This window comes from Marmota marmota, unplaced genomic scaffold (genome assembly GCF_001458135.2).
Source record: "Marmota marmota marmota unplaced genomic scaffold, marMar, whole genome shotgun sequence".
Classification (NCBI taxonomy): Eukaryota; Metazoa; Chordata; class Mammalia; order Rodentia; family Sciuridae; genus Marmota; species Marmota marmota.
Window position 1 is genome coordinate 25,237,299 of NW_026000142.1, and position 13,813 is coordinate 25,251,111.

Genomic DNA, 13,813 nt, shown 5'->3' on the forward strand with positions numbered 1-13,813 from the left:
TGAGATGACTTTTCTTGCAACAAATTACCTTCCTCTTACTTTGTTTTACAAAGGCATTAGTAGTAAGAGCATAGATTCTGAATAAAAGTGTTTTCCCTGGGTGTGTGTGTGTGTGTGTGAGAGAGAGAGAGAGAATAAAAATCTGTGGGATGTCAGGTATCACCCACAAAAAATTCCAAGAGTATACAAGGAGAGTTTTGGAAAATACTATATATACTGGGAATCTTAAAGGTTAGAGATAAGGTTTACTAAACCCAACTAGCTAAAAGCACTCTTTAACAAATGAGACTTTTATGGAATACTTTCTCCAGTGAAGGACAAGAGCTGAGAAAATTGTGGGGAATCCCGGACAAATCTTACAGAGCATCACCTAGGCTATAAGCTTCATGTAATTCACATTCATGAACCTATCTCTCCGTAAATGGTTGTCATGAACTTTTAGTTGGCCCATTTACTGAACATCTATTTTTTAAAAAGCTAGGTACTTTTCCCTGTCTAGGAGTCAGGGCTATGACAATGAATAAAAGTACAAACTCTTTCCCTTGGGGTACACATGTTCTAGTGAAATACAATTAAATCTAGATGATCCTAGCTATATGATTATCCTTTAATAGTCTTACACTATTTCTCAAATTTCTGTCCTTTTAATGTGAAGACCACCCTGAATCAACTTCCATGAACTCCAGTTTAGGCAATCTCATTATAATAATCAAGTACTACCAAGACTGTACTCCAAAATATATTAAGAAGGTGCTTACAGAAAATTATTTCAGAAATATGTTTTATTGATATAATTAGAAATGAGGAAAAGCATCTTTGTTGTTTAAATTTTTCAAAAGGTTTGCCACTTTAAAAATGATTGCTTGTTGAATTAAAGGCATGTTTTCCTTCCCCTTTTACCTGCTCTCTCCATCTAATTATGGCCCCCTAATCCTACCTTAACATGTACCAAAAAGAGAGCCTACTCTGTAGTACTTCAGCTTTGGAATCAAGTGAGTGTTCTTCTGTATTTTCCAGGGCCACAGCTTAAATGGGCTCAAAATTTCCCAAGCCATTTCAAACTCCCCATCAAAGAAGTCTCTGTCAAGGGCTGGTGATCTGGTTCAGTGGCAGAGCAAGCCTAGAATGTACTACCTCCTCCCAATATCTCTTGCCAGATAAGAGGAAATGGACACTAACCATCCATTCAGTTCCATACAATTTAGGCACGAGTTTGCTTTGTTCAAAGGGGAAACACACAATATAATGGATGAAAAAAGAAAAATGTTAATAAAAGAATATAACAAAACATCAAAAGAGATGTGAGGGAAAACAGAACTGAGAATGAAAAGGGTCATGTATCCTAACCATATAATGAAACCTTCATTGAACATTTTGTACCGTTTGTAGCCAACCCTATCTCCCTATAGCCCACTCCCAAAATACAGCCTATGTTGATCCCCCAAACAGAATTATCATATAACTCTCCAGTTCCAACTACTAGTTGTAATCTAACCTTATAAATGGCAAAGACTAGAAAAAATAAAGGTTGAATCATAACAAAATTTTCAAAACTAAATACACCCTGTAAGAAAAAACCATATTAATTGCTTGAGAACCTTAGAATGTGTGGTTCTGTGTTATTTGATTAAATCCAAAAATTTATAATTCAAACGTTAAATTTGAATTATACAGTAAGAAATAAGAGTGAATGACTTTGAGGACTGAAGATCCAAAGAAAAAAATTTAAGTTTTGTTTTATGTCCTTTCAGTTATAAACATACTTTTCAAGTTTTCCATCTTCACAGTCACCTTAGAAGCAGATGAATATGCTAACTCAAATTAATATAAAAACTTTGAAGAATTATTCTATATTAATACAGCATGCTAATAAGCTAAATCAGAACCAAAAGGTAATCATGATTAAGCATATATTTTTTCTCATTGAAGTTTAACATCAAAAGAATATCCAATTTTTTTCTGGGATCTGGAAATGTTCTAAGTTCCACTATTATTCTCAGCACTGATGGATAAGTTAACTTTTAAAAAATAGATCCATAGTCAGATCTTTCAGAGAATGTTATCTGAATAAAAATACTGTATGAACATAGAACAAAAATTCAGATATTTTTCAAACTTATTAATGCATTTGTAAAAAACGCTCTTCCTATGAAACACATGCCCTTTTAAGAAAATCATTGATACTCTAAATTGGTCTCCTAAAAGTTCCTACATGACTAATAGAAATACAAGCAATTGGGGAATGGACAAAACAATACTAAAGATCAATAGTCAAGAAAGGGCTTTAGAGAATTTGTGGCTCAGCAGTAGAGCACTCGCCTAGCACATGCCAGGCGCTGAGTTCAATCCTCAGTGCCACATAAAAATAAAGGTATTGTGTCCAACTACAACTGAAATATATTTTTATTTTTAAAAGATTCAAAATAACCTTAGATATAGGAACTCCTCCTTTATAACCAGCCTCCAAATTTTCACCTGTATTTTTCTTCTATCTCTAATACTACCCGGTCTCAACAGACAAGTGATTCTAAAATTCCAAGGCTAGAAAACAGTTCTGTGTTGCTTTTACAATAGAAAGCACAGAATTAACACAGCATAGAAGGATGGCCACTGTGGTGACAGAATGGATGTGCAGTAAGCAAGTCTACAAAGACCCCACCCCAACATGTGACACCTGAGATTACGTGGAGAACAGTATTGAAAACCCCTAGAACATTAAATGAGACAAGTAAATGGAATGGGGAAGATCATTAGTTGGTGTGTATAGTTAATTTCAAATCTTAAAAAGTATACAATGATAGAGTTAACTATTTACCACTAAGATTTTAGGATATTTCTTGTCCTACTTTTTATGCTGACAAAATAACTGCAAATAAATAGTACAAAGGATATAAATCCTAAACTGATTTTAATGAAGACCTTATTTATTTTATAACAGTATAAAACAGAAATAGCTACCAAACCAGTGGTGGGTTTTTGTTTTAGCTCTGCATAAGCCATTTATTTGGTACTATTAAAAAGCTTAAAGATCTATTGTTAAACATCAAATCATTAAGATAAAGGATACATTAATGAAAGAAATTTTGGACAGTAATTGCAATATTAAAATTTATTAATAGTTCTCAGACTCAAAAATATTAATGATTTCTAAAACATACAATTTCTAAAAGGCCATACATTTTAAAATGTCTAAGGAGCACCAGTAAAAATACAAAGAATTAGTGAAATTTACTTAAATGGTAATGACAAAGCCAAATAAAAATGCTCAATGGCACATCATGTGCCCCAAATTTGCTAACTTCAAAGAAAAGTGTGAGAAGCCCCATGGAAAGGCAACAACAGAAAGAGTAGCTGTCACTAAGCCAATACCATGACATTAAGCAACTAATAATGGCTTCCCAACTTACCATCTTTCTTTTCCTTTCTGCAATCTGCTCCTCTGATTCCATTTCTACTTCATTGCTAATAGGAGTTTTTTCTTCTATATCATCAATAAAATCTGGTTCCTGAAAGATGGAAATGACTTCTTATATAAAAAAACTGTTACTCCATCTATAAACTCTTGACATCAAACTGTTTAAAAGTCTTTTAACCACAACTAAATATAAAAATTACAAGCCATCTTAAACTGCTTTCTTGAATGCCATCAAATAATTTTGCTTTCTAAAGTTCTATTCATAAACTCAATAGCATGGACTTTTGTTTATATTCTTCCCAAAACAAAATTTTCACAAAACCTGCAAATATGAAGCACTAGGTAAATTTTCGATTTAAAACTTAAAGGGAAATTATTAGAATATAGGGCCCCTTAATGAGCAAAACATTTCTTAACCTAATCTCTATTTTGAGGGCCAATAACATATATTTCCTGATGGGGAAGAAGTATAAGCCCAAATTTTCATAAAGCACTAGCTGGATTCGCTAATTTTCTAGTCTGGGAAAAATCTTCAATTCTGCAGTGATTTGTTGGCTATTTCGTTTTTTAGTACCAGGGATTGAACCCAGGGGTGCTTAATCACTAAGCCACATCCCCAGTCCTTTTTATGTTTTAAGACAAGTTGCTCAGCCTGCCCTTGGTTCCTCCTGCCTCATCCTCCTGAACGGCTGGGATCACATGTCCAGCTCTTAATAATTTTTAACAAATGTTGCATGTATAGTAACAGAACTTGTATTTACACTTCACTAAACATCAAAATGGACTTAAAAATTGTTAAGAAACTTTACATTTAAAAAGGGCAAAAATATGACAAATTAACTTCATTAAGAATCAGTAGAGTTTGATACCTGATTATTTGATACTGATAATCTCAGGGGAGAAAGCTTTCTCTGTTTTGTTTCTGGACTCTTTATTTTGTTGACTGTTCCATCACAATCCAAAGTAATATTCTGATTTTGTGTATCTTTTTCTTTTGAAATATCTTTGTCTTTTTTTCCTTTTTTCCTTCTGGTCTCATAACCACTGTTGATATTTTCCGTGGATTCAGAACTACGTTTCAGAACAGGGCATTCTAGATTGTCTTTGAGGCAGGCACAATCCACCTTGTACTTACTGAAATGATATCCAAATAAATATTTATTCAAGATATTAAACAAAATTGGGCAATTTCTTATTCATTTTAAGATGGAACTTCACAAAATTATACATAATTATTGACTTTAATCTTAAACTTTTCAACTAATTTGTATTTCTGACTACTATCACAAAAGAAATATTATTTTCTCATAACAAATGTTGAATTTGGACTACCAACTGGGTCTTACAATATATAAAATAAAAAAAACAATAAATTAAAACTCTTGAGTCTTTTAAAGTAAAATGATACTGTTAATTATACAAATTAACATTAAAGTAAAACCCATAATTTCTTCAGTAATCCCAGAGTGTTATAAAACACTGACTTGAAATTTCACCTAAATAAAAAACATGCCAGGTATAAAAACACTAAAACTTAACTAGTTTGTATACTCTAAAGAATATTTCAATAACCAGGTTTCTTTAATGATAGCAACAGCTTTTATTTACTTATTTACGTATGTATGTGTATTTTTTTTCCTATGGTACTGGGGATTGAATCCAGGGGTACTCTGTCACTACTAAGCTATATCCTCAGCCTGGGTTTTTGTTTTTGTTTTTTAATTTTGAGACACAGTCTTGCTAAATTGCTGCAGCTGATCTTGAACTTGAGATCCTCATGCCTCAAATTCCTAAATTATGGGGATTATAACATGCCCAAACAGATATGTTAATCAAGCAGTTACTTTGTGCCAGAAACTGTTTTAAATGGTTTGTTTACATGTGTTAGCTCATTAAATCTTCAAACATTCCTGTTAGGAGAGAATTATTATTATTCTCATACTTGAGATAATGGTGCACAGAGAGCTGAACACACTGGTCTAAGATCATAAATAACCGGGCTAGGATTTGAAAACAGACAGATTATGGAAAATTTATACTCTTAATCTCAATGAGATGTACAATCTCCCAAATTGATATGGAAAGAGTCTTTATGTTAAATTTTCCACCTTTTAGGGGCAGAAAGGACTTAAAAAAGAAAAGCTGAAATTATTATGATAAGTCTGTTTCCAATAATTATTAGAGATGAATACTGAAGGAAAAGGAATTTCACATTGAGAGAAAACATAATGGACATTGTTTAAAAATCTTCATTTAAAAAGCACATAACACAGTTTTTTAAAAATACAGAAAAATAAACTGAGATGCTTATAACCCAAAAGGCTACAGAATATATAAAGAACACAGAAAACGACTGCAAAGCAGAGAAAGGGTCAGATAATATGATTAGGCAATTAGCAAGAGGAAGTCCAAATGGTAACACATAAGAAGATAGTTGGGAGCTGGGTGGAGCTCAGTAGAAGAGTATGTGCTTAGTATGCACAAGACACCGAGTTAAATCCCCAGCACCACCAAAACAGAAAAGGGAAAGGAAAAAAAAAAAAAAAAAGAAGAGAATGAAAGAAAAAGATATCTGGTCACAAATAATCAAAGAAAATGGTAAATAAAAATGTAAAGATACCATTTCACATGGATTAGTAAAAATTTTTAAAGTCCTAATACTAAAGGATTAGAAAGGAACTAAACTGCTTAGGAAAGTATTAAAAAAAAAAAAGTTTCTTTAGAAAGCAATTCACTAATTCACTTTTGGTTAAAAACTGAGTCTGCACATTCTAAAACATTCTGTGCATTCTCCCTACCACAGAGAGAACATGTACAAATGCATACATGTTCAAAAAGCCACAGAAACATATTGTGATAAATAAAAAGATCCATCAGTAATGGAAGAGAGAAAAGCCATTAGCAGTGAAAATAAATGAACTAGAGCCTACATACAACAGTGTAGTTTTATCTCATGTAATGAAAGAGAAAAGATAGAATGCAGAAGAAAGTAGTAGGTTACAATGAACATAAAATTTAAAGATAACAAAAAATTCTAAATACTATGACATAAAAACCACAAAATGTTAAAGAAATGTAAAGAAGGGTGATACAATCTGCTAAATCTAAGAGGCTTCAATGGATAGTGTTCTATTAGTCTGTGAAGTACATGGATTTGTATTCATATTTGTATATTAAAATTTTAAAATTTAAAAGTTTTTATACTCAGAGCATGCTTCTTAGAGGTTCTTCTACAAACCCTTTCAATTTACACCACAAAGAAAATTTGATGCAATTTTGTCTTGAGAGGCAAATTAGAAATTATTCATCCGATTAACCAAATAAATTGTAAAACTAAAATCGTACCCCCTAAAATACAAGAAAGTGAAGAAAAAAATTCTAACCTAATAAAGTCAATAGCATATTGCTGAAATTAGCATTAGTAATTGTACAGTGTAAATGTTTAAACAATAATGAAAGCTAATACCAAATGCTTATTTTCAAGTACTTTTTAACTGCCTCATGATAAATAAGTTATAAAAGCAATAAAAATACCTAAATTATTACATGAACATTAAAGAACTACTTTGAAGCAACAGATGATTTATTTACCAACTTGAACTTACCAATTCCCATAATCAAAATCAAAGGCGATAGTAATTTCAGTACCCTTTGGAATACTTTGTATAGAATAAATGTAAAGATGTATGGTTCCATCTTCAATTTCATGCCTCACCTGTTAAAAGAATAATTTAATACATCTGTAAACCATTTTCTATCTTTAAAAGCACCTTCTCCTGCAAGTTGCAAAGCTATTAGTAAAAGTACATTATAATCACAACTTGGGAAAATACCATTAATTATTAAAACTTACTGATCATTGGTTACCAACTGGGAAGATTTTTCAAAAGTACATCAATGCCTTCAACCAATCCGCCCACCCCACAGACTACCATGTGGCATCCAAAACAAAAAATAAAAACTATAACTGTATTTTCTAATGCATATTTTTTTCTCTTTTTAGCATGTCTGAAATTGGTAGTCTTACAAGTGATAGCATTTTAGTTTTGAGGAATTGCAATAATGGTACAGCTAACACTGTGTGACACACACTCTTCTAGATATTTTGCACAATACTTTTATTCCTTAATAATACATTTTGATAGATAAAATATATGGCATGGATAAAGTTGAAAAACTAATAAGCCACAGAGAAGGCGAGACTGGCTCCAAAACTTATAATGTTCCAGTTAAAAATGTAATTATAAAATTGAAAATGTGTATTTTGGCATATAGAAAACAAAAGTATTTTATATTCCACCCTAAAATAGAGCATTAAAAATTTTATAGTAACATACAATCTATTTTAGCTTTACCATCTAACTCGATAAAATCATAGCACATTTACCCATTAACTAGACTTTCTAGGATTTAAAAAGTCCAATATTCCCTCTTATAAGAAACATCACAATTTCTTTAATGTATAATTTGTTATCACCTAAATTTTTACAACAGGAAGACGCTGAGCAAAATACATCAAGAATTGAAGTATTCTAAACCATTGGACTTTTGTACTTAATGCTCAAATTCCACACAACACTTCCCAAAAGATTTCACTAAGCTTACTTCTGCATTGGGTGTACAAGATCGCCTGATGAATCGAGCCTCATTTCCAAAAGTTCTTGCGTCAACACACATTTCTAGCCCATGAAATTTTGAGTAGAATAAAACAAAAGGGTATGGTCTACAAAGAAAGAAAATTTGTAAGGAATTAACATTTTTGTATATAACAATCTGAAGTGGCTATTCAAAGAATGGATTTTTTAAAAAACTTATGAAATTTCAAAAAAAGACAATAAGTATTATATTTTTATTTTGGTACTGAGGATAGAATCCAGGGATGCTCCATACTGAGTGACATCCCCAGCCCTTTTTATTTTGAGACAGGGTCTAGCTAAATTACTTAAAGCCTTGCTAAATTGCTGAGATTGGCCTTGATCTTGTGATCCTCCTGCCTCAGCCTTACAAGTCTCTGGGATTACAGGTGTGTGCCAAAGTACCCAGCTTAGTGAAAATTTTAAATAATTAGTCTTGACTACAGAACCTCCCTCCCCTTGTTACTTTATACTAATGAGATTTTCACCTGTCCCTATAACCTTACCTAAGTTAAAAGGCAATTAATTTGAGGTAGAAATTATTTACAAAGATAGAGTGACCACTGCCTTTACAGAAAGATTCTAATTCCATGCTTTTGTGGGGTTGGTACTGGTGACTGAACCCAGGGCCTTGAACACTCTACTACTGAGCCCCATCCTCACCACCTAATTCCATGCTTTTAAAGTCCATATTTCTTGGTATATTTAAAACTATTCAAATTTCAGATAAAATCTGATGTAATAGGGAAAGATTCTTAGGCATCTTTTAAAACTCAAGTTCCAAACAAAAAATGAAGATTGTAAGACATGTATTGGCAATGTTATCCCCCTAAAGATAGGAACATACTTCTAAACTTCAAGGAAACTATGACTATTAAAAGATATTAATTCCACAAGAATCCCAAATGACATAAGAGGCCTCCAAAACCATTCCAATGCCACCAAAGCTAAAGTGGTGGCAATAATATAGGAACCAAATCTAACACAGTCTAAAAAAAAGAGGAAGGAGATTTGCCTGTGGTCACCATGGTATTTTCAGGTGCTAGTAATTATGTTACAAGGAATTAGCACAGGTCTACCATAGAAAGGATTCCTGGTACTATCAGGTAATCAGAATTCTTAACTAATATCCTATAGATCCAAACTATTTTGGTCTTATCTTTTTAAAAAAATATTTGTAGTTGTACATGAACACAATACCCTTTTTATTCATTATTTTTATGTGGTGCTGAGGATAGAATCCAGCCCCTCTCATGCTAGGCAAGCACTCGACCGCAGAGCTACAATCCCAGCCCCTTGATTTTTCTTTCAAGTGAACTATTTTAAAATTTTCAACAAGGCAAAGATTGGTAAGAAACTGAGAAACATCTTTGTGTTTTTCTTTGGTGAATGTTATCACAGTTCAAAAGTTATATTAGTCACACTAGTCAACCACACTACACTTTAATACTGAAATGATCATGTCAGGAAAAAAAAAGTACATATAATCAGAGCATCTAAATATCCATAAATACAATATTTAACTACAAAAAAAGGAACATGTGAGGAAAAAATAAAGATACCTTTTAAAGAAATATCCATTTGCTTCAAACTGTTCTCTCAACATAAACTTCCCTCTGTATTCAATGATAAGTGCATCAGGAGGCAAATCTTTGGCAGATTTCAGAATTTTTTTATTCTTTTGTATATGGCTCTAAAATCAGAGTATATGTTGACATGAATTACACTTGGTTACTTTCAGTCTAACTGAAGATATATAGCATAAAAAGGGTTTTTTATAATTTTTTTGACAATATATTTACCTCTACAGGAGGTTTGAAGAGTAAATTGTTGGTGTTCAATTCTGATTTATTCATGTCTTTTTTGTCATTTCCACTGCCTAATCTAAGAGCTATTCTTTGTGCCTCCCTCTGGACACCCTCACTATATTGGTTATTGTTTGCCTCTTCATATCGATCCATCCATGCTTTGATTTTTGTCTCCCATCCAAAATTTGAACCATCAGATGAAGGATCAATTTCTGGAGCTGAACCCTAAAATCACAGCAAAGTAAGTATTACTGTTTGAACTTAAGTAGTTACATACACAAACATACACAGAATTAATGGCAATATACATTAAAAATTAATATAAACTGGACTGGAAAATGTTTAGCTTTCTAAGTTGATCCAAGCAAAAAAGACCAGAAATTACCCTACCACATTTGAACTTTATATATCTTGAACTTTATAAAGTTTACTACAGAATTATTTATTTGAATTGTAATGACTTTCAAACACGATCTTCAAGTTAAAATATATTTTCTAATATTCACAAAGAATTTGAAAAATTTTTGCATTCCTAACTCACCTCTTTATGTACTAAAGGAAAGTATTTCAGTAAAATAAAAAATGTTCCTTCCTCATGAAGCCTAGTACTGAGGTAATAAGATTTGCCAGTAACTAATCAAAAAACTTTTCAGATCTCTTTATTCTGTCAGAGAAAATTCCTAAAGTTCAAGTTAATAGAATAAAATATAAATCTTCAACTTTATCATATAAAGAATATTTTATGAAATGTGGGACTTGCATATGCTAAATGACACCATGTTGTAATATTCTTGAGATAAAAATGATAGTTTCATGATGTGTTTTCTAGAAACGTGACCATAACGAATAATTATTATGCTTTATACCATGGGACAAAAAATATACTATAACACACTCCACACATCCTATTTAATGTTCAACTACTTAAGAAACTTGTTATCCTGGGGCTGGGGTTGTGGCTCAGCGGTAGAGCACTCGCCCCGCATGCATGGGACCCTGTGTTCAATCCTCAGCACCACATAAAAATAAATAAGTGAAATAAAGGTATTGTGACCAACTACAACTAAAAAATGAATATTTAAAAAAAACAAAACTTGTTATCCTTTACTACCTAACCCAGAAAGCTTTAATAACACTATATAGCTACCTCTGTGACCCAACAAAAATCTAGATTTTAGAAGCCAAAAGAAGAGTTTTGCTCTCAGCAAGGGGACTGTGTTCTAATTAATTTAAGGTACATGTGACTAGTTTGTATTTACATAGTGAGACTCACGTTTTTATGGTACAGCTGACTTGACTACCTTAAGAATCAAACTATGCAAAAGTAAAATCTCAATTTCCCAAATGTGATTCTGTATTCATGTGTATAGAAAACGAATATAAAGTACTATGGGAGACATAAAATGCAGTGATAAATAAAATTCTAATTACTCCAATTTTACTATTAGAAATTATGAATATACACTTGGAGGGGGTACTGAGGATCAAAACCACTAAGCTGCATCCCCAGTCTTTCTTCTTCTTATTTTGAAACAGGGTCTTACTAAGCTACCACAGTTGGCCTCCAATTTGCAATTCTCGTGCCTCAGCTTCCAGAGTTGCTGAAATTATAGGCTTGTACCACCCTACCCTGCCACCACCCCCTTTGATTAATGTTTCAATAGTATTAATAAACAACAACAGTGATTTATTAATTCAATTAGAATTCTAAGGTCCCACTTCTTGTAAGATAAGTGATGAAATGGTGCACAATGAAGAGAGCAAAAAGACAAGCAGCCACTTAAATAAACTCCTTAAATGTAATGTATTTACCTTAACTCTTGATGACTTTCTAGATCCTTCACGAAAGGCCTAAAATAAGCATGGAATTCTGGGTTAGTTGTTTTAAAAGCTGGATATAATTAAGAATCAACTGGTTCACTGAAGTATTATAGTTAAGGGAAAAAAATTGATAACCAGTAAAACTTGGAGAATTTGAAGTAAATAAATGTACTAGAATGTTATTCTATCACAAAATATAATGCAGAGTATTTAGAATATAAAAGTATGTATATATGATGATCAGATAAAACTTTCCAAATATTCTATGTTCTCAATATTATAACCATAACTCTTGCATAGTATGGTAACCACAGACTCAATTATTTAATGTACATTTCAAAAAGCTTGAAGAAGAGGTTTTGAAAGTTTTCACCACAAAGAAATGACAAATGTTGATTTAAACTTTACACACGTATACTTATATCAAACATTACATGGTATACCATGAATATGTACAACTTTTATGTTTTTGTGTGGAAACTAAAAACTCAAAAAAAAATATGCTGGGTGCAGTAGCACATACTTGTAATTTCTAATTAAAAATAAATATTACAGGGGTTGGGGTTGTGGCTCAACGGTAGAGCACACGCCTCTTACATGTGGGACCCTGGGTTCGATCCTCAGCACCACATAAAAATAAATAAACAAAGATATTGTGCCCATGTATAACTAAAAAAATTTTTTTTAAATAAATAAATATTACAGGGCTGGGGTTGTGGCTCAGTGGCAGAGTGCTTTCCTAGCATGTGTGAGGCACTTGGTTTGATTCTCAGCACTGCGTATCAATAAATAAAATAAAGGTCCAATGGCAACTATAAATAAATAAATATTACAACTGTAAAGAAATTTTTGTGAAAAAATTGGTAAGATATTAGAAATGCTGTAATAATTTGGTTAAAATGATGAGATGTTTGGGAGGGAAATGTTATAATTTTAATTCTCTAAGGCAACTAGCTAGCAAGAAATATTTGATCCCTTAATGCGGCATAAATAATAAGCTCTGTGGTAAACAGAAGTGCATTTATTCAATAAATATTTACTGAGGCCACACTAATTGCAAGATCTTGAGTTACTTAAGACTTAATTACTATCTTGCTAATTCTTCATCCCAAAGTGTAAAGTCTATCTAGAGAGACTAACAAAAATAAACCTAGAGATAGCTAGATAGATCTAAACATAAATTTAAGTGTTAAATATGTAGGCAATATATTAGAAAAGAGCAACCTTGAAAAAGTTAGGTGGACTTTGAGAATGCATATATCCAGACAGATGAACAAATGAAAGAAATACAATCCTGGGAGTACAAAAAAACTAAGAATGCATGAAATGGGAAGAAATTGCCAAATTCAAGGAAAAATTAATATACTATCACTCTTACCTATTGAAAAGTAGTGTGATAAAGGATTGGCTAAAATAATATCAAAGCAGGTCATGGAAGGCTTATTGAAAAAGTCAGACTTTATGATTCTGACTTAAATACTATATTTGCTCTTTACTATTAATGAAAATCCTTATTTCTGAGCATAGAAAGGATACAAAAGTGATATTTATAGGGAAGCTGATATCCAAGTGCATAATGGATTGAAGGGGTAAAGATAAAAATTTTTTAAAAATAAAAAAGATAAAAAATAAAAAAAGATAATTATTGTACTACTATGAGATAATGGAGGCTTAGACTGGGTTTGTAGAAGTGAAAAGAGGAAAAAATACACCAAAGAGACATTTTAAAGGAAAAATAAATACAGCTTTTGAAGATAAATCTGTATATCAAGACTAAAGGTGACTTAAAAGATTTTAGAGCTTGTGTATTCGCTGTGCTGATGCCAAAAAAAAAAATGTAAACAAGGAGTAAGGAAGAGTCAAATTTGGTGTACAGAGGAAACAGTGAAAGAAAACGGTATAGGTTGAGTATCCCTTACTCAAAGTACTTAAGACCGGAAGATTTTCAGACTGGAATTTTGAACAACATTTGCATTTATGTAATCTGAAAGTTAGGCATCCCTAATCTGAAAATCTAAAACCTGAAATGTAGCATTTCAAATTTCTAGATTTGGGATGCTCAATCTGTAAGAGAAGTAAAAGCAGTGAATTGCTAAAATACCAAAAATATCTTACTAGGATTTTGTGAATATAAA

General features: G+C 32.0%; 1 protein-coding gene across 7 annotated transcripts in view; it reads right to left on the bottom strand.

Annotated features, from left to right (window-relative positions):
• The window catches only part of Kmt2e (lysine methyltransferase 2E (inactive)), a 91,115-nt gene that overhangs the window by 16,242 nt on the left and 61,060 nt on the right, over positions 1 to 13,813 (bottom strand). For all 7 annotated transcript variants that reach the window (XM_048786151.1, XM_048786153.1, XM_015488371.2 and 4 more), the window contains 7 exons: positions 11,670 to 11,708; positions 9,852 to 10,082; positions 9,612 to 9,742; positions 8,021 to 8,138; positions 7,021 to 7,130; positions 4,285 to 4,549; positions 3,408 to 3,506 (listed from right to left, as the gene is read on the bottom strand). In XM_048786151.1, coding sequence (XP_048642108.1) covers positions 3,408 to 3,506; positions 4,285 to 4,549; positions 7,021 to 7,130; positions 8,021 to 8,138; positions 9,612 to 9,742; positions 9,852 to 10,082; positions 11,670 to 11,708 — 993 coding nt within the window. The remainder of the gene's footprint in view (positions 1 to 3,407; positions 3,507 to 4,284; positions 4,550 to 7,020; positions 7,131 to 8,020; positions 8,139 to 9,611; positions 9,743 to 9,851; positions 10,083 to 11,669; positions 11,709 to 13,813) is intronic.